Raw genomic sequence first — 21822 nt, forward strand, 5'->3', positions numbered from 1 at the left:
ACGTCATCTTGGCCAGGATTTTTACAAAATTCATGTTTCTAACTTAATTTCTAGGGTTAATTACAAAAAACTACCTCAAGTATGGGTCAAATGACACTTTCATACCTCATCTTTTAAAATTGACAATGTCATACCTCATCTTACGAATTTGTGTCAATGTTATACCTTCCGTTAGTTTGGCCGTTTATTTCTCAGTTAAATGCTGACGTGGCTTGATCCGGGACCCATTTTTATTAAAAAATTAATAAAAAATTATTAAAAACAAAAAAAATCATTTAATATTATTTAAATATTAAAGTAATAATAAAAAAGTACATAAAAAATAAAAAACATTAGACATCATCTTCCCTCTCCTTTCGTGCATCTCCCCCCTCTCTCTTCCCCATCATCTTCCTGCAACCCAGCAACCCAGAAAAGAAGAAGGAGAAAGAAGAAGAAGAAGAAGAAGAGAAAAAAAAAAAAAAAAAAACCCAAACCAAACCAAACCCAGTTCATCCCCCCCTCCCCCACCACAAACTCAACCCCCTGCAACCTAGAAAGGAGGAGGAAGAAGAAGGAAACACAAAAAAAAAAAAAAAAAAAAAACAATGGAAACCCAGTTCGTCCCTTGCAGAAGAAGAAGAAGAGGGAAGAAGAGGGAGGAAGAAGAAGAGAGAAGGAAAAAAAAAAAAAAAAAACAGCAGCAAACCCGTCCCCTCCCACCCAACCCCACCCCCCCCCTAACCTAACCCGCAGAATAAGAGGGAAGCAGAAGAAAGAGAAGAAGAAGAAAAAAAAAAAAAAAAACCCAGTTCGTCCCCCTGCAGAAGAGGGAAGAAGAAGAAGAAGAAGAGGGAAGAAGAAGAAGAGAGAAGAAAAAAAAAAAAAAAACCCAGTTCGCCCCCTGCAGAAGAAGAAGAAGAAGAAGAAGAGAGAAGAAAAAGAAAGAAAAAAAAATCGAGTTCGTCCCCTGCAGAAGAGGGAAGAAGAAGAAGAGGGAAGAAGAGAGAAGAAAAAGAAGAAAAAAAAAAAAAAACCCAGTTCGTCCCCCTGCAAAAGTAGAAGAAGAGAGAAGAACAAAAAAAAAAAAAAAAAAAAAAAAAAAAAAAGCCCAGTTCGTCCCCCTGCAGAAGAAGAAGAAGAAGAAGAAGAAGAAGAGAGAAGAAAAAAAAAAAGGGTCTTTATTATTTTAATATTTAAATAATATTAAATGATTTTTTTTATTTTTAATAATTTTTTTATTAATTTTTTAATAAAAAATGGGTCCCGGATCAAGCCACGTCAGCATTTAACTGAGAAATAAACGGCCAAGCTAACGGAAGGTATAACATTGACACAAATTCGTAAGATGAGGTATGACATTGTCAATTTTAAAAGATGAGGCATGAAAGTGTCATTTGACCCATACTTGAGGTAGTTTTTTGTCATTAACCCTAATTTCTATTAGTTTATTATGACTTTGTGATATGAATTAGAAAAATGATAATAATATTGCTTAACTTGTTTGCTTGATTGTTTTACAAAGTATTATATATATGAAGTATTATAATAATTTTAGGTACTGTGAGCTATCGCCTTATACTTTGAGACTATTGCCTAGGCCAGGCTATCCATGAAATGCCTTGACTTCGCCTTCATCTTTTAAAACATTCCAAAACATATATGGTATACATATATAAATAAGGACCTTCAACTGAGACAGTTTTACTCATTGTGAAAATGGTGCAAATTAATAATGATAGCTAATTTTTTGCAAAACTTGAGGAGCCGGAAACAGATACAAAACTTACATATCATTTATGTTGCTCTTCTTCCTGCAGGTTATATATCTCAGGACTCAAAAAGGAAAACAAGCCAATGCAAACTGCAAAATAAATAGGACACTTAGGCCTCGTTTGGCATGCCATATAAAGGATCGGATAGTATAAGTAATATGGCAGAAGGCGTTTGGTGCTCATAGGTACTAATTAAGCACGGATAAATTAAATAGGTCCCACCATTTTAATACCCCTCACACCTGCTAAGTTATACTCTCTAAAACCCCCGTATAATTTAGTTGGGTCACAAATTCAATCTCTCTGCTCGCATCGAGAAACCTCATCCAAGTATTCCTTCTCTTTTCACCGTCCTCACCTTCGATCAACATCATACAAACAGAAAATCCGAGGTGGATATTAAACCCAGGCCATGCCGTCCCTATTCATACATACATGGTGGCGGATAGAACTAGAACTGGAGAGCTGTGCCGCTCCAGAGCCATCTTCACCACCTGAATCAACTCATTCTGAGAACCCGCATCGTCGCTGCCCATGACCCATTGCTTCTCTATAATTGCTCTCATCATCATCTTGCACACGAGTCTGCCACTGCTATTGGATCTTGAAATGAGATCCCATGGTTGCGAACTGTTGCCACCTTGAACCACTGCACAAACTCAAACCCAAAAAGCACAAAATTCATTGCGTCACCCCCACATCATACCAAATCCGATTGCTTCCTATCATGAAGATAGGATTTGCTTCCTATCTTTTTATTTATTTTTTATTATTATTTTTTTTCAATTCAGGCCAAAACACTGTATAAATAATACGATCATTAGTCCGATATTGCACCGAACGCCCGACTAATTTAGTCAGTACTATCCAGTGGCTATTTATCCTATCCGATTGAAATAAATAGTCAATACAGTCCGAACTACCAAACGAGGCATTATCTTGTTATTTCAATTTACCAAACATTTGGTCTACCTTGAAAAGAATACTTCGATATATATATTTTTTAAGTGTTATAATATTACATATGGATGGATGGTCAACATAAATAGTTCGTTACTATTTATCTGAAGAAAAATTAGATGAATTACTATTTATATGAAGAAAAACAAATGAGTTACTATTTATGCACAATAATTTCACTATTTACTTGAAGAAAGTTTGTAAAACAAATAGTGTTATTACAGTAATCTTTTGCCTATAAAATGAGAGCATACAGAGTAAGGAAGAAGAGAGAAAAGAAGAAAGAGAAGAGAGAAAAACATACGGAGGAGGAAAGGAGAGAAAAGAAGAAAGATATGAGAGAAAAACATACGGAGGAAAGGAAGAGAGAAAAGAAAGAAGAGGTATGAAGGAGGAAAAAAAAAAAAGGGTATGAAGGAGAAAATACCAGTGAGCTAGGCTAAAGAAAATAGTGAGAGTTATTTTATACTTCTATTATTTCAAATAATGAAAGAAAGTACTGCTGCTGCCCGGAGGACGTAAACAGTTGCCAAACCTCGTAAATATATTGTGTCTCGTTTATTTTATATTCCACTACACCTACCATTGATTTTACAACATTAATATATGCCCAAAAATTTGACATTATTGACATCTATTTTTATTTTTTTCAGAATATTAAAAAAAAAAAAAAACATTCACCATCCTTATAGTCTAAGGCGTTGATAATTTCAAACTCCATCTCTCCCGTTGGTGGGTATTTAATTCAATAAATACATGAATTCAATAGCGTGTATGTTGTACGATGTGATTGTCTAATATGGTATGACTATGTTACCTGCTATGTATATATACATGCATATACGAAGTATTGGACACTAAGCAACCTTGTATTTCTGTTTTTGGTCAACAATGGGGGTCTCTTCTCTGTATCCTAGTTCATGTCACCAGAGTCTTAGTTTTAGAGCAAAAAAATACAGTAAGACTAGGATCATTAGAGGCAACAGTGTAATAAGATGTAAAACTAGTAGATTAGATCAAACTTCGGACGGAGAGATGGGTGGCAAAAGGAAGCTTAAAATTCTGATCGCCGGTGGGGGCATTGGGGGGCTAGTTTTGGCATTGGCAGCGAAACATCGAGGGTTCCAAGTGCAGGTGTTTGAGAAAGACTCGAGTTCAGTGAGAGGGGAGGGGAAAGGACGTGGACCAATTCAACTTGTGAGTAGTGCATTGGCAGTGCTGGAAGCCATTGACGAGGACGTCGTGAAACAAATCATGGAAGCAGGTTGTGAAACTGGCAACAGAATCAATGGCTATGCTGACGGAGTCTCAGGCGAATGGTACAAGCCTCCAATTTTTTTTCCTCTTTTTTTTTTTTGAAAAACGATATTTTTACACTAAGATTATTGTCAACCCTTAAAATAAAACTCAAATTTTAGATTTTAAACCTACCTCAACTTGCTTCAACTATTGGGCCAACTATGAGTTTTAACCTAAAACTCATTTTTCTGGCAAATATATCCTAGAATTCCTACCGAGTTAGTGGGTTGACCCATTAAATATGTGTATTTTTTTAGTTTTATATTTATAAATTTATTGAATTCAACGGTTAAGACCTAATATGATCAAATCTAACAGTAAAGAAAAATATCTAATGATCTAAATTTAAATCTAAAATATTTAAAAATATTCATTTATTTCATATTTTTTCATAGTGTTCCACGAGTTTCATGGTGTCGGTTTAGTAATTTTTCAATATTTATCAGTATATCTAAACATTTGAGGTTAAAATGTTCATAAAATTAAATTTAGATAGTCTATATAATTTTTTTTTAAAGTTACTTTAAGAATCCTAAATTCATTATTTAATAATCTCGAATTAAAAATTTAACCCAGAAGGGTTGGAGCAAAAAATTTTAGGTTTTAACCATTGAAATTCGCCTTTGGTGAGAATCAAATTTAAGACCTCTCACTCACAAGTGGCATCTAGTGGTATTTATTTCTGACTTTTGAGTTGAAGTGCTTTAGGTTTAATTCTCACCAACGATGAATTTCACCGTAGTAAGTAGCATCTAGTGGTATTTAATTCTCACCAAAGACGAACTTTTGAGTTGGAGGGTTTTAGATTTGATTCTCACCGTAGTAAGTGGCATCTAGTGGTATTTATTTCTGACTTTTGAGTTGGAGGGTTTTAGGTTTGTTACTCTTACACAAGTACTCGACCGCAAAAGCTTCAGCGCGGTGTTACAAAAACCAATACCCCTTTTACTTACATACCTTGAAAATCGACAAACAAGTAGAGAATTGGGATTGGAGGTCTTCATCACTATGCCCATGACTCCTTAAATCCGAGCTCTCATGCCATATTAGACAATCACTGGACCCCAAAAGCTTGAATGGCTAAAAACAGGCCAATATTGTTGAAGTATAGAAACTCAACACCACCGAATCAGACTCTTTTTATGAATCACTTATACTGTATACGGGCAGCTTCTGGATGTTGTATAAGAGGATATATCGTTGCTAATTTCTCCATTTAGTGAGTTTAAATTGAGAAAGACTTAATTGATTTCTTAGTTCATGTTTGTATTTGATCTTTGGTTTTTTACTTTTCGCTTCAGGTTTACCAAGTTTGATCTGTCATCGAGTGCTGTAAGTAGGGGGCTTCCTATCACTCAAGTAATATGCAGGATGGAGCTTCTGGATATCTTAGTCAATGCAGTTGGATCTGACATTCTGAGAAACAAATCGAAAGTGGTGGACTTCATTCAAGACCCTAACAAGGTTGAGTGGCATTCGATTCAACTAATCCTAACATATTGGTGCATTGGTCTTTGCTGCCTTAATGCTTTTGCTGGGAGTCTCATAATGTTTTATATATTTCACTTCCTAAATAAAGGTTTTTTCCACATTTTCCCCGGATCAACTTCCAGATCATAATTCATTAAGTACTTCTTATGATTAGTAACTTTTCAGAATTCTGTACAAGTTCCTCAACCTCTTCCCGTATGTATTATTAACAATTAGGTTACAGTGATCCTTGAAGATGGACAACGATATGATGGTGATGTTTTAGTAGGAGCCGATGGAATCTGGTCAAAGGTAAGTTGTCTCTTCTTCGAACCATATGTCTCCAACATATCCTCTTTTCAACTTCATACATTTTGGGTTCTTCGTCACTAGGTGCGCTCGAAATTGTTTGGCATACGGGAAGCAAAATACTCAAATTACACCTGCTACAGTGGACTCACTAAAGTTGTCCCATCATATGTTAATAGTGTTGGGTATGCATATGCTTTCATATTTACATGCTGAATGTTTGAACATCGACAAGTTAAGGCGTAAAATCCTAAATAAAGTTAGTAGATCAAATATTTTCACTTGCAATCAACATGTTCTTGGTTTGAAGGTATCGGATCTTCTTGGGAACGAACCAGTACTTTGGTGCAGTAGAAGTTGGGCATGGGAATATGCAATGGTTGGCCTTCCATAAGCAGCCACCAATGAGCACTGATCCTCCTGAAGGCTCTCTCTCTCTCTCTCTCTCTCTCACTTGTGGTAGTGCCTAACCATTTACCAGTTATCTGAATCTTATAAGCTGCAGGTAAAAAGAAGAGGCTCCTGGAGGTATTTGGAAAATGGTGTCAGGAAGTGGTTGCTCTAATTCAAGAAACACCTGAGTCCATGATTTTACGAAGAGATATCTACGATAGAGACATGATATATTCCTGGGGAACCGGGCGTGTTGCTCTGCTAGGTGATGCTGCTCATCCATTGCAGCCAAATCTTGGAATAGGAGGATGCATGGCAATTGAGGTATCGGGTCTTAGAAATAGATTTTATCTTTCACATATCAGAAAATTGGACGGAATACCCTCTTTTGAGCTCCATGGACTCATTACTTCAATGATGTTATGTGCAGGACAGTTACCAGCTTATAGATGAGCTTGATCAAGTTCCCAGTACTGGCTCCAATGCTCAGAGGACAGATGCAATTGTCTTGGCCCTGAGAAGGTACGGTTAGGGTTAAATCTCTTGATCCAAGATTTAGGCTTAAATCTTGAAGCACTGTAACTTATTAGAATACGAACAAGCTTCTGTATACTTAAAGATCTCTAACCCGGCATACTAACTTTGGCTTCATTCTGGATTCATGGTGATTAGATATGCAACAAAAAGAATGAGGCGTGTTGGTATAGTGCATGCAGCCACCCGAATGGCACCGGAAATGCTTGCTATGTACCGACCTTGCATAGAGTTCAAATTTGGTCCCCTGGCTGTAAGTTTTCTGTACCAAGTTTCCCACTTAAACCTCTTATAAGGCTTGTCCTAATTTTCTATTTTTAAGAAGAAAATAATGTACTTGTGGTTGCAGCATCTATCAACTCTGAAGATAATGCACCCTGCATTTCCGATGGCTCGTGCATTTCTGCAATTTTGTATGCCAGAATTTATGACTTGGATAATAACGGGGCATGGGTAAGGGAACATAAACACAATAGAAACCTGTTTCGATTCCTTTTCGCATTTCAATTCTATGAGCATCCTTCATTCAGTCATCCTCATTTTGATCTATGCGCACTTCTTCTCACAGGTTATCTCTCAAAGGGAGAGAAAAGGATCCATCATACAAACAGCAGAATGAATCACAAACTTCAATGACTTCGTGAGAAAGACGTCATCAACAATATGTTAAATTCTCTAACAGAAGCAAGAAACTATCACTGATCAAGAACAGAGTCGTTCTACTTGATGCCATGCACGATTATTATGGGGTTGATTCTAAGTAAGTGCTTTTTGTACATTACATCGCATATGCTTGTAACAGATATTTTGACACAAAATAATAAATCCTTCAAGCATACACTAGAAACATATCGACCAAAACAAAAACCCTAGGGACTACTGATTAGGGAATACTATCTGCCTACTGCTAATTTCTAGTTTCCCTATCCCTCACTAGAATATAGATGAATAAAGTTAAAACTTCATTTCCTTGGCCATGCATGAAGCATTGAAGCTAGACGACTAATTTACCTCCTAGACCGTTTTTTAGGGCGCCTAGAAGCCTCTTGCTTTCCTCCACTTTCCCGTGCCCGCTTTGGTGAAGCTACTGCATTTGCGGCCTCAGCAGCTGCCTTCTTGGGCGGCCTGCCTACGCTTCGCCTGGATGGACTGCTGCTTTCTTCCTTGGCTTGTTTCTTCTTATTGCCACTTTGCCTTAACACCCTTTCTTTAACTTTGTCAGCCTTACCAATACCTCCCCTCCTCTTCTGCTCTCCACCTGATCTAGAACTAGTGCCCGTGCCAGTACCACCCCTCTTCAATGTGTCCGCAGGTGAATTCCGCTTTATTCTCTTTAAGAAATCAGCAGCTGCACTTCGCTTTTTGTCTGACCCCGCTGCCTCCATTTTCCCATTCTTATCCGCTTTGGGAGTTTCCGCTTTCAAACTTGCCGGGCTCGCACTTTGTTTCTTCTTGGAAGCATTGGTATTGTTCTCGTGATGAGCAATACTAGTACTCGTTCTTCTTGAGCCTCTGGTTCCAGTGATCACAGGGTTGTCTTTTGCTTTAGCAGCAGCAGCACTCTTTAATACTACTGAACCGCCATGCTTTTGAGCTGCTGCATGATTATCTGAAGAGGCCTTGCTATTCTTAATGGACGATTTAAGATCAAAAGCTGCTGCTTTCTTGTTGTCGTCACCCTTGAGAGTTTGACCAAAGCTAGGAGCAGCAGCGGAAGGCTTTGACGAAATGGAGCTTCGTTTGCGGCAGACGATGATAGGGGCAGTAGACTTTTGCTTGGAAAGCAAGGAATCTGATCTTTCGAGCTGATCAGGGCGTTTGGGTTGTTGACTTGTGGCGGGTGCAGGAACTACCGAATCTGATGGTTCGGGTGCAGGGTCGTGGTTGGGCCGAGTGATGAGATTCTTCTTCTTCATTTCGTTTAAGACGAGGCGGCGGAGTTGGTGGGCGGTCTTTGAGTGGAGGGAGGATTTGGGGAAGAAAACGACGGCGTTGTTGAAGAGGAGGAGCAGGTCTCGGTAGAAGGAGAGAGAGCAAGAGGAGTATGAGTCTTTGCGGAGCTTGCTTTGGATGGTTTCCAGGTCCACATGCTGCTGGACAATGCTCTTGTACTTGTCGCTTTCCTGTACATTGATCACACATTGTGGGCCCACATTGCACTAAGAATATAAATAAATCTTTTTTTTTTTGGTTAAATAAACATAAATTAAGGCAACACAGTAATTTAACCAGGCACTTGTCTCTTTTGCTTTTTTGTGCCATATTTTGGTAAAAACCAAATAAAGAAAAGTTTTAAAAAGGTATATAGCAACAAAAGAATCTGGATATTTTATAAAAGGATGTACCCAAAAGATTTCAAATTTTCAAGGAGAAAAAAAGATCTCGATGAAAAGAGGTGAGAGTAGGATCTTCTTTCCTTCCAATCTCTCTTTCTTTTCTTTCTTCTTATTTGAAGAGTAACAATTAAATTACGCCAACATCTTATTTTGAATTTTTATAAAAAGAAAAGGATAAAAATGAAAGTGTGAGAAGAGAAAATGAAAGGAGATAGAAATAAGAGAAAAGAAAATTTTATTCAAAAAAGGTGCTGCCTATGTGGGTCCATGACCCCGATGGGGGCAAAATCACCGCATTTGTTTTTTTTTTTTTTTTTGAATTTTATACTATAGGTAATAGACTGTTCTAGTAAATAGTAATTAGAGTCTTACTTTTTAATTTAGCGTGTTCTGATTTCATATTTATAAGTAAATTAAAGTAATACTCCCGCAAAATTATCAAACACATTTGCGCAGGCAGTATAATTAATCAATATTTTTGTATTATTTGAAAAATATTCTAGTTTAATCTAATTTTTCAAAGAAAATTAAATTTAAATTTTGATTTGAATGGCAACTGATGTGACAAATTTTAAATTGCCAACTACAAACAAACATGTTATAATGCTTCCTACATCATTTAGTAATTAAAATAATTTAGGAGTCCCTAGCATTATGTTTTAGGAATTACGAAATGAAACTAACTTGGCTCCTCAATGAATGAGGAGTTCCTTCTCAATTCATTACTTGGCTAATTTATTCATATCGAAATCGTTTATATTATACTTTGTAAAAATCATCTATGCAAAAAATTAATATTAAGTCATCGAATTGTATAAAAACAGATTGACGGAGCCGATAGAAAAATTACAAAACGTCTACCTATTTGCTACAATTAATTGACTAACCGAACTTATACTTAATTAATTTTTTATAGAGATGGTCTTTACAGTGTGATTTATAATATGAACGATTCTGATCATAAGTACGAAATTCCGTAAATTAACCACAACGTATCTTGAGGAGGAGCTCCTCCTCAATCTTAGGGAGCCATGTCTCTTTTATGAAATACACACACACACACACACAACACAACACACACTACACATTAACACCCAAATTAGCAAGTGATTTATAGTTTAATTGGTTAAGAGTATTCATCCTTACACTATAATGTTACGGATGAATTTAACCATATACATTTAAGAATTTTATAAAAAGAAAAAAAATCATTTATTTTGCGAAGAGTAAATTTTTTTATTTTTTTTTATTTTTATAATTATCGTATACTAGGTTTTAATCCATAAATGTAAATAAATATGTTAACAAAAATGCAGGTAAGCAATAGTATCAGAGAGTTTTTCATGCAAAAACCTAAACCTAGACCCCCGTAGGGCTCGGAGCAGGAATTTCAGCCGCACGCGTACTTTTCTACTTACTTTTCTCAAACCAACAACAATAAACCATTTTTGGAAACATCATGACCACTTGTTTCGCCCACACACAGTCCCATTATACAGTAACCATAACACCCTTGTTATGACCAAATTATATGCACAAAAGTTTAAACCAAAACTCAATTAGCTTTTGATTAAAACGGATAGTCGTTTTTTAACAGATTAATAATAATATCTCCCCTTCTTTCTTTTTCTTCTTTTGCTTATACCATCTTGTTTTCGTTTTTGTGCATGCATGTTTGGTAGTTCTGGCAGACATGGTGTTTTTCGTCACGAAATCACGACACATTAACGTGGTGTTACAAATTCATTCAACCTATCATGTCCGACTTTAAGTTTATTTCTTACTTTCCTAAGTGGATTCATAAAAGTCGGTAAAATAAAAAACATCAAAAATAAAGATATTTTAAATAAGCAAAAATACCTGGGCAGAAAGCCGTCGCTCGAACAACGAGCCATGCTCGTGCGCGCGGATCAACTGCAGGACCTCAATCAACGGCTCTGATTTCACCAACGATACATCTTCGTTATTGTGCTGCTGCTGCTGCTGCTCTGGGACCTCCATTCTGCGATGGCGTTTCCCGTTCTTTTTCTTCGTCAAGCTCACCGAACTCTGCGCCTCGCTGCTCTCCCTCAGCTCACCCGCCGAGTCGCCCCCACCTTTCCCTTGCCGGCCCCGTACCCTCCGCTTCTTAGCCACCGTTTCGGAGCTTCCTTTGTCCGAGTCCGAATCCGACTGCCCGCTCCCTGTCTTTTTGGACGGTTCATCGGAACCGGCCGAAAGCGGGCCCGGTTCAGAGAGGGCGCGATCTCCTGGACCTGGCTTGTTGTCATGGTCCAGGTTTTTGGAGCAGGTCGAATTGGAGCCGTTCACCGACTGGTTCTCGTGGTCCGGTTTCGAACCGTCCGGTTTGCCTCGAACTGTTTTGTCGTTTTCTGATCTGTGCCGATTGGAGTCCTGCTGCTGTTCCTCCTCCAGATCTGGTTTGGGGTTGTCGTCTTTGAAGCTGTCTTCTCTCTCCTCCTCCAACCTCTTCACCTTCAACTGCAACGACCTGCCAAAATTAATCCAATTCAATCAAAATAACTCGCTCGGACTCAGATCTAAAAATTTACGTGAAATTTAAAATGAAAAATAAAAAGAAATACACGATGGAGACGTCGTAGCCATGGAGCTCTTGACGGAGCTGGGCGACGCGGAGTTTCCGGAGGTCGTCGAGCCAGGGAATATTAGTAGTATTATTGTTATGAGGATCGTGGTGGACGTCGTCGGCGTCTGGAGGGACGTCGTCGTTTTGTTGGCGGGAGTGGAAACGACGGCGGAGGTCGAGGTACTTGAGGTTGCAGTTGGAGGCGGTGGTGAGGAGGGGAGGGAGAGAGGTCTTGGCTTGGAGTTCCATGGCGACGGTGTCCCAGTCGTGGACGCCGTGACGCTTGACGGCGCATGCTAGCAGGAGCTCCTCCCACGTGCCCCAGGAGGACGTAGAGGTCGTCGTTTGGTCACTAGTAGTAGTAATATTGTTGTTGTTGTGGTTGAAACTAGGAGTGTCAGCGGCAGCCGCAGCGCCACCTTTCATGGTGAAGATTATGGGTTTGGATTGTGGATTGGAGGCTGCTGCTTCCGTGCTTTTTATATCGTCCATATTTTATTTTGGTTTGGTTTAATTTCATTTCAATATTCCGTTCTCATCCCTCCATTTTCTTCTTTCAAATATTACCACCGCACCTTCCTTCTTTATAATTATTTTGTAATGCTGGCGCTATTCAAACACCGGTTTGAATCTCTTGTACATCTTTTATTTTATTTTTTGTTAATTTTCATATTTTAAACTTCTGCAATTTATTTGATTTTAATCTTTTAACCTTGTACCCAAAAAAAAAAAAAAAAAATCTTCTGCAATTTATTTGATTTAATGATTTTTTAATCTTTCTCAATTTCTTCGACGTCGAAAATTAAGAAGGGAAGGTGAAATATGTATAATTTATAGATATAAGGTTAGAGCAGGGAGTCGCTCTCGAGCACGCAACTTAAAAATAGGCGGAGGAGAAATGGATAAACAGTAATTGACCAACGTGTCCTTGTTCACACGATCTCGGATATTCTGATTCTTCTCTTGTACGTATTTCCCTTGGACTTGGATTTGGTCTTCAATTATTCACTTGGATTCTTCATCAAAACTGAGGCCTCAACCCAGCTACGGTACAGCCCACGACCAGACTAAAGCTCCAAATCTATAAATTGTTTTTTTTTAGGTAAAGATACCGACCCGAAACAAGTATCCCAAATTTCAAACCGAAATTTTTCGGGATGGTAATTTGAAGATCAATCTCAAACCAAATTTTTGAAATCCGAAATATTTCGAAATTTCGGGACAAACCGGGAATCCCAAAAGAGCTTATATGATGTAATCAAAGCGTAGAGCATAGGTACAATCAAAATTTGAAATTCCAGCATATTCAAATTATGTAAACGAAACGGAGAACTTCTGCAAGTCATGCATACTGACCAATGCATAAATTGACTTAAGATCTGCTAAACTGAAGTAACAAAATGACAAAGCTATACAAACTAGAAACAATGTCACGCTTCGATCTCGACATATGTCCAGGATCGACACGTAACGTCATCAAGTACCCGTATATCTAACATACCTCGCTTCAGGATATGGACAAAACACAACTCAAGATTCTGATTGCGTAGTAATTTTTTGTATACTTTATGACTGCATCTAACCTTCTAGTTAGGCTGCTTACGTACCCTCAGACGAGATCAAGTCATTCGTAGTTCACCATTTGTTAAACTCTGAACTGTTCATAAAACACTTCCTAGTAAAAAACATAAGAGTACCACACTACACATCAACCATAAGCCAAACGAGAGTTGTCATCATGTCATTCACACACATGTTCCAATACCATTCCAGAATCACATCAATCAATAACACATACAATACACCAAAATGCAGGGCTATAGCAACACAGTTCGGCCGAAAGCCTACATCTCTGAAGAATGTGATTTCGGACCACTCAACGATATCCAACAACATCGGGTTCCGGACCACTCAATGGAACCAAAATATCAAGCGAGATTCCGGACCACTCAACGGAATCATGGAGTAAAGGGATTCCGAACCTCTCAACAGAATCCAAGTAGATACAATTTCAGACTACTCAACGGAATCGCGGAGTACAATGGATATCGGACCACTCAACGAAATCCAATGCAGGATACGATTCCGGACCACTCAACGGAATCGTGGAGCACGAGGGATTCCGAACCACTCAACGAAATCTAGACGGAGTAGGGAACCAGACCACTTAACGGAACCCTAGTGGAACCCAGTTCTAGACCACTCAACGAAATTGAGTGGAAGTCCAAGAAACATATCAACGGCTCAAAAGAACATGAATCAAAGTAGTTAATTTATAACAGCTCAACAAATGAGAATGAAACAATGAAACGAGATATGAAGCAAGCACAAGTACTAAATTTAGAACGGATCAATGAAGCAAGAAATGAAACGATATCGAAGCAATAAATCCCGATCACAATGGCTTAACGGTCCACTACTAAGCCTCACATTTCACAAACAATTCAACCTGGCACTTCAAATCACATTTCACAAGTATTCCCAATCCAATATAAAATAATAATTTAATATAAAACATAGTTCTAAAATCATGCCGTATCCACAAAGAATACTAGAACGGAGATTTCAAGGTAATAACTAGATCATATGTATTAAAGTTACTCACTAACCAATGTAAGCCCACTAGACTTCACTTAGTCTTTAGTAGTACTAATTTTAGTATTTAAGAATGATTCGAAACATGTTGATCAAAAGTCAACTCTCAGTTAATGGTGGGGTCCACAACCCTACGTAATTAGATCCAGAATATCTACCCACAGATTTACAATCCGTAATTTCTCAAGAGTCTCATTTATCTTCTAGAACAATATCCTAAAATTTCGGAACAATCCAATGGTTGGATCTTCGCCAATTGCTAAAATTAAGTAGCGGCCAACGTTTGGTTTTACAAACTTAGAAATTCAATTCAGAAAGATCCGTACATCGGATTCTCAATCCTTAAGTTCCTAAGGTCCTCAAATACTACGTATAATAACATATTAAAGTTTGATAACGATCTAACGATCAGATCGTTGATTGTTATAATGGTCAAGTGGCGCACCTTAACGAAAATATGTTCAAACAACGAAATTTCATCAATCAGATGTCGCATTTAGCCTAGAAAGACAAAGTTAGCCCATTGGCCACGCGTCGCTAATGGTGGCGGTTTCCGGCAAAAAGAAAACTCAACTTTTCGACAAACTCCAAAAATTACCAAATTTTACAGAATTGTAGAACACAACAAGGGAAGAACTTTCATACTTGGGCCAAAGTCCAATTCGGCCGAAAAGATGCTTGAATTCACCTTGATCCGCCAGAACCTTAGAATTGGATGTTCTTTGAATTGCTACCAAATCAAACCCCAACTCTCCGACCAATGATTGGGCATGGTTCCTGGATTCAAGGAAAGTTAATTGATGGTGGAAGTCGAAGATGGTAGTTGCAGGAACGGCAGATCGTCGCGGTGACACCCACGAAGCCCACGACTTTGATTCTCACGAAACAAGAGCCAAGATGGCTCGAACTAGAGTGAGAAATGAAGAGGGAAGGTCGGCGACTCGTTTGAAGGTGTTGGCCCGACGTGATTTGTCGTAAAATCTGTCGAAAAGTGACGAGAAAGAGTTGAGGAAACTGGGTCTGGTCGAGCAGGGAAACGGGTCAAAGGAACGACCCGGGTTGGCTATTTCTCCCCCTCTCCCATTTCCCTCCTTTCCTTCCTTCCCATTGGTTCACTACTTTTCCCCTATTTCTGATTCGTTAGTCCAATCCTCATTTCTCCTCTCATCTTTCCATCTGGCCACATATGTGGCGCCATATCACTGCTCCAGCAAATCTAGAGCCTTCTAGATAATGGTCAAATATAATTTCGCCCCTGTCTTTGCTCGTCTATACCTTCTTTGTTATAATTCCAAATTACATTTTGTTTGCGCTCACACGTTCGTATCGACGAGCACTATCCAAATATGTAAAGATAAATGGAAAAATATGTAGGGATCAAATACGTCTGCAAAGACTCTCGTTTAATACAATAGGGGCAATTTTCATCTTTTATTTATCGAAAAGAAAAATTATACGCCGTAAATATAAAAGTGTCAAAACTAAGAGTACGAATACGAAATACGTAATTTTAAATAGTGAAATCTGAGGACGGAATTTCACAAACAAAGCTACAGCTGACCTTATGCTAAATCCCTCGAGCTCCTTTTCAATTAGACGATTGTGAGTTATTGGCTTTATTGCATCAAGAACAATTAAAATGCAATTGCATGTCCTAGCAGGTGCTGATAACCTCGATGACATGAAAGTAAATAAGTGAATCTAAAAGCATATAACGAACACCCATGCACAGATAAGAAGGGAAAAAAAAACTCAATTTCTGTGTTCCAAAAAAATCTCTGACATATCTCAAGCATTCATTAGTGTGTCATAACAAACAAATTATAACAAGGTTAATCACCGCCAAAAGGAAAATATGACTCAAGCATGTTTCACTACTAGAAAAGGCTCACAGCATATAAGGAAGGTCCATTTGCAAAACTATGTTTAGTCCAGATCTTTATAAACTACCCAAGATCATTTTTATGCAAACCTATCTTTCTGGAAGCCATTCCTTACACATGATGAAAAACCATCAGAATATTTATATTCCATGCACGGATACAAAATTGGTCATTTAATTATTCAAAGATTCTTTGGTCTATCTAACCACATATTGGTCATTTAATGTCCAGGCTTCCAGCTGCAAGCATGTCACGAACATGACCTCTGCCTCATGCCTAAAAATTAACTCAAGACAATCAACATTAACATTCTCTAGACATGAGAAGAAATGCAGAGAAAGGGATAGCAATTCTCATTCTCTATCATGTATGTCACATTCATATCATGTTTAAAGGAAGCTAATTATTAACCTATGCAGATCATCATGAAACTGTGGGGTCAACCAAATTCCAGTAATAGTCTCATTACTAAATCGAAATTTTTTTTCATAAACCCTAACCTAATGGTAAACATAAATATAGAAATTAAATTAAGGCTAGAATCATGAACATCCAATCCAAAACGCGAACAAATTTCACAAACCCTAATCTAGAATTTGAACCCTAAATTAATTTTCAAACCCTAAATTAATTCAAAATTTACCTGATTTGGGGGAGAATCGGTGCACAGTGAGGGATGAGAAGGAAGACTCCACAGTGAGGGATGAGAAGTCGAGAGAGAGAGAGAGAGAGAGAGAGAGAGAGAGAGAGAGATCAGAGAGGTGATAGGTCCGTCGAGAGAGAGGTAGGGTCACTAGTGTGATGTGGGTGTGGCCGGATTCGAAGACGGCAAATAAGGAGGAGGAGAGAGATCGAGAGAAATAAGTGAGGAGGGTGAGGTGAGGTGAGGTCGAGAGAGAGAGAGAGTGACTGAGGGTGAGGTCGAGTAGGGTGAGGTGAGGTCGAAAAGAGAGTGACTAAAGTCTGAGTCTGAGTGAGGGTGAGGTCGAGAAGGGTGAGGTGAGGTTGAGAGAGAGTGTGACTGAGTGAGGGTATTATTTGAATTCAACGGTTGAGATATCGGACGACTGTTACAATTCCAAAATATATTTAAAATTAAATAATATATATATATTATTATTTCGGTTCGGTTCGGGATTACCGAACAATTGAAAATGTGAGATTGATTACCATACGGTATTTTCGATTTGGGATTTTTTCGGTTCGGTTTTCGGATTTTTTCGGTTCAGTTTGGATTTTTCGGTATTTTTTTCCACCCTTAGTCTTAGAAACCTCTTATTTATTTTTTATTATTATTGTATGTACACTAAAAGGGTAGATGAATGAACTAAGCCTTGCAATGAGTTGTCATAATAATGAATGTTTGAGAAAAAAAATTTAGACAAATATAACATTGAAACATTAAACCGTAACTTTCATTTATAAATGTTGGTACTAACAACATGAGTCTTGTTCTTAAAGATTTTAGGGTCTAAGAAAATCGCAGTCACTCATCGTTTGATTTTAATTATACAATATAAAAGAGAGTACAACAAAAAAATTAAATAACTAAGAACGAAAGGTAAGCGACGACTATTTTGTTTGACTTTAAAGTTAAATCTGAAAACAAAATGGTTATCAAATAATCTTGATTCTCTTACAATTAACGTGACTTTCTTTGATTTTAGGAAAAGATAAAATTATCAAGGCACTCGTTATATAATACATGAGTTTGTGGGTTGAATAAGATTTAACCTTAGGAATAAGATTAGGCTGTTAGAGACTTGTAACCTATATATAAGGATATGTTAAATAAAGCACTATATTGTGGATTCATAACTCATTATGTTCTATCTCACGTTTTGACAAAACAAACAATTGACTTGACTCAAGTCCATTTCATTTAGCCAAACCATTTCACTTAGCCAAACCTATCTCATCTGGCCTACCAAACAGGACAGGTTGCCCACACGCGGATAGTGAACAGCAACAGTTTCTTTCTCTTTGGTTTCTTAAAGTGGAATGGTTTCTTTGCCGGGAGTTTTAACAAAAAGCCCACGGTATTGTTCACTTTAATGAAAAACCACATTTTTACACTAAAAAGTCAATCATGATACTATTCACTTTACCCTTTATTTCATCCTTATCATTAAAACTCAAAATTTTCTTTTCATTAGTTTTCCTTTCTTTGCCTCGTGAATTATGATGTGCAAATGGGTCAATGGGCGGGGTTGTGTAGGAAACTATGAACACATGCTACACTGTTTGTATTAGAGTTGTTGATATTTATCCTCTTGCGTCAAATTGTCAATGTGATGACCCATCCATCCAACCCAAACTATTCAAATTCTAACTCGCATTACATTACCTTAGGCTTCAAATTTGATCAAACACCCCTAATTAAAATCTTGTCATGTACAAATCATTTCAAAAACATTCAAAAACTCTACTGTTTTAATTAATTAATCACGCTCTCATGCTGCTAAAAAACCAATTTCCGCCTAAATCGAAGATCATCCTGGCTTAGGAACTAAAGCTCTAATTACCGAAATTCACAAGCCGCGAGCCTAAGGTCTGAAGTTTAATTGGATGGGCAAAACACTTGTAGTCAAGCCTCAGATGCGCCTATAGTGCTTCTACAAGACACGATACTTCCTTTGAAGCATATGGCCACAACGGTGAAAGTGCCACTACTTTACCAATGATGATCAACGTTGGTGATACTAACTCGGCTGATACAATTTCATCTGCAACATCCTTGAGTTCTGCAAAAACCTGTATGAATGCACGTGCAACAACGATCAATTCCATTAAATACATGAATTATGGAAATGGGCAAACTCATACGATCTGAATTCCTATCTGTATAAGAAAGGTCCTAAAATGAAACAAATGTCAGGTAATCAGGCAAAGAAAAGACACCATCTGAAGTCCAACATGGGGATATACCAATACACTAACAGGAGACCATCCTTACCATGCGTTGTTGAGGTGTGGTCCCTCGCTCAACCGCAACAGCTGGTGTATTTGGCGGTAGACCATGATGCACCAACTTTTGAGCAAGAGAAGGGAGAGTCGACAAACCCATGTAAACCACCAAGGTCGAATCAGGGTCAGCTGCATTCTCTGCCACAAACAGAGGATCTGTTCCTCCCTTCCTGGAGTGGCCGGTGAGAAATCTAACACTATTTGAGACACCTCGATGAGTTAACGGAATCCCTAGATTTGCTGCTATCCCTGAAGCAGCAGTAATACCTGAAAGGTAAAAAGATTTTGATCAAATAGCTTGACCTTTTGAGAGAATAATCATGTCAAAGAAAACAAAGGATGCACAATTTGGATAAGGGAAGAGAAAATTTGTTTCCAACAGACACAAACTATAAGTTCTTTAGGCCACAACCTAGATAGGAAAAAAGTTGTTCCTAGACTCCTAATATATAACATATTCATATGGATGAAGACTCACCTAAAATTCCCCCCATCTTTCAATGTGTTAACTTGGCATTTTACTTTCCTCTTAACCATTCATTCCATCTTACAAGTTACAAGAGCTCCCAGCCGAAACTTTATACTTAATGGCCTATGTGTTCGAAAATTCTTCAGGAATTAAGAAGCAAAGTGTACTAATCTCAATTTTCAGTCACCCTTTTGCATACGGAAGACTTCTCACCTATGATTTCCAACGAGGAAAAATTTTAAATGCCAATGAAGTGTCATAATTTTAAGGAACTAACTGCTAAAATAGAACATTTCTACAGGGATAGCATAGCTAATAATGTTCAGCTTTAGCAGATCTTTGTGACTGCGGACCATCTTAAATTCTCTGAAATTAGATTACTGAAACTTTATCAATGTGTTGAGAATCTTGAGATGGCAATGTTGAACATTCTCTCTTCAAAAAGCAATGGGGAAACAATGTAGACATGTCCATGAGACATTCCACCATTCTTATAAAAATGTCAACTAAATAACAGCGCTACTACATTGATTTGTGATTGTACCTGGAATAACGTTAACTTCAATTCCTTGTTGCCGCAGAAAATCCATCTCCTCTCCACCCCTTCCAAACACCTAAAGAAAATCGATATGTTTTACAAGACGGAACATGATATCACAGGCAAAAACAGACACAATTTTATGAAAGACCATTATAAAAACTCACCAGCGGATCCCCTCCTTTTAGCCTCACAACATTAGCTCCAGCTTCGGCAAAACTCAGTAACAATTCATGTATCTCCTCCTGAAAGAGGGGAAAACAAATTCAGTTCATTTCCTGAAATCCCACAAACCCAGATGCAAACAAACACAAACGCAAATACCCAATTCACCGAATTGCACAAAGCTTTCAAATTTATTGTGACACAGAACCCATATATTCGAAACCCAATATATACTCAAAAAAAAAAAAAGGGATTTTGGTTTCGGAAATGGAAATTAAGAAAGATGAGTGCTTGATTACCTGGGTTCTGCTATGGTACCCAGCAGTCTTGCCCACATAGAGAAGTCTAGCACCAGAGCCAACCAAATCTAAGACATCATTGGACACCAACCTATCATAGAGCAACAAATCAGCAGTCTGAATAACTCTGTAAGCCTTCATTGTCAGGAGCTCGGGGTCCCCAGGCCCCGTCCCCACCAAGAAGACATTCCCGGGCCCGCAGCCGCCTCGATCACCTTGAGTCTGCCTCTTTTCTCTGAGCACCTGAAGCAGGTTCCTGAGCTCGGGTAGCTGCAAAGCGATGTCGTTTTCCCTCAAGGAATCAAAATCGGGCGGGAGAGAGCAGCAGGGAGTGGGTAAGGGTTGGTCGGATTCTGAATGTTGGTTTTTGTAGAGCCAGTGGTCTCGCTGGTATCTCTCGATAGAAGCCTTCTCTGTAAAAGGTGAGGAGGAGGAATTGGAGGAAGTGGAGTTGAAGCGTAATGAAGAAATGGGGTTGAAGGAGGAGGAGGAGTGGGGTTTTCTGAAATGGGTGGAGGAAGAAGAGAAGGCAGAGAGAGACTGAATCCGACTCACAAGAGCCATAAGAAGAGAAGAAATGACAAGGATTCAGAATTTCAGAGAGACAAAACTCCAACCAGTAAAGAGAGAAAGAGAGCAGGTGTTTTTGTTTTGCTGCGAGTTTGAGTTCTTCTCGTTATCTGTAAGTATTGAGCGAGTGTTTGTGTTGGACTTGGATTTGGAATTCGGCTGGTGGCTTTTGAAAGCACGAGGAGTCCAAGTAAGTGGCTTTTTAGGGCTTTCAAAGGTCTCTATTGCCGCCTCTCCTTTTCTTTGCTTTGGCCTCTCCATTGCCTCGTTATAGTTTTTTGTACTTTTGTTAATAAATTTGCCGATTATACGCATGCGTATACGTGTACTATACACCCATACGCATGTATTTTCAATAGTATTTTAGTTTGTTGCGCATGCCTCAATGAGAAAGGAAGAACCAAACACGAAATAACCCTTTAAAAACATTTTAAAGATGTTAATGTAAGTCCCCAATAAAAGCATGTCTCACATTCCATTTTCCATATGGCAACACCAACATTCCTAAGGTTGTTGCTTCTTCAGTCCCAACAAGCATTTCCTGGGACAACCGACACAAAGCATTTCATGGAACACAAGATTTTGTTTTAATTCATTCTTCTCTGTTTCTTCCTCTCCCTCCCATCACCGTTCTTCATCCATCACTTTTCTCATATATATACTTCCTATATCTCAAGCAAAAATCTGAAAAAAT

The 21822-nt window shown here is 38.3% G+C and overlaps 3 protein-coding genes across 3 annotated transcripts; 1 reads left to right on the top strand and 2 right to left on the bottom strand.

The window, feature by feature from the left end:
* The first annotated feature begins 3028 nt into the window (after nt 1-3028).
* On the top strand, nt 3029-7426 carry LOC103945929 (zeaxanthin epoxidase, chloroplastic-like). The gene is made up of 10 exons (XM_048586434.1): nt 3029-4033; nt 5315-5477; nt 5721-5795; nt 5877-5977; nt 6103-6218; nt 6298-6509; nt 6616-6707; nt 6858-6972; nt 7069-7172; nt 7288-7426. Exons 1-10 carry the CDS (start codon nt 3606-3608, stop codon nt 7361-7363), a joined length of 1482 nt encoding a protein of 493 aa, XP_048442391.1. The 5' UTR covers nt 3029-3605; the 3' UTR covers nt 7364-7426.
* A 10-nt stretch (nt 7427-7436) lies between these two features.
* On the bottom strand, nt 7437-12134 carry LOC103947152. The gene is made up of 3 exons (XM_009358010.3): nt 11641-12134; nt 10916-11546; nt 7437-8842 (listed from the first exon to the last, which is right to left on the bottom strand). The coding sequence occupies exons 1-3, from the start codon at nt 12132-12134 to the stop codon at nt 7727-7729; spliced, it is 2241 nt and encodes a 746-aa protein (XP_009356285.2). The 3' UTR covers nt 7437-7726.
* Nucleotides 12135-18438: 6304 nt separating this feature from the next.
* On the bottom strand, nt 18439-21187 carry LOC103945822 (S-adenosyl-L-methionine-dependent uroporphyrinogen III methyltransferase, chloroplastic). Its single transcript, XM_009356405.3, has 5 exons — nt 20559-21187; nt 20262-20339; nt 20101-20170; nt 19077-19354; nt 18439-18874 (listed from the first exon to the last, which is right to left on the bottom strand). Exons 1-5 carry the CDS (start codon nt 21120-21122, stop codon nt 18725-18727), a joined length of 1140 nt encoding a protein of 379 aa, XP_009354680.1. The 5' UTR covers nt 21123-21187; the 3' UTR covers nt 18439-18724.
* Between the last annotated feature and the right edge of the window lie 635 nt (nt 21188-21822).

Source organism: the organism of the source record quoted next, unplaced genomic scaffold, assembly GCF_019419815.1.
Source record: "Pyrus x bretschneideri cultivar Hongxiangsu unplaced genomic scaffold, Pyrus_bretschneideri_v1 Contig24, whole genome shotgun sequence".
Classification (NCBI taxonomy): domain Eukaryota; kingdom Viridiplantae; phylum Streptophyta; class Magnoliopsida; order Rosales; family Rosaceae; genus Pyrus; species Pyrus x bretschneideri.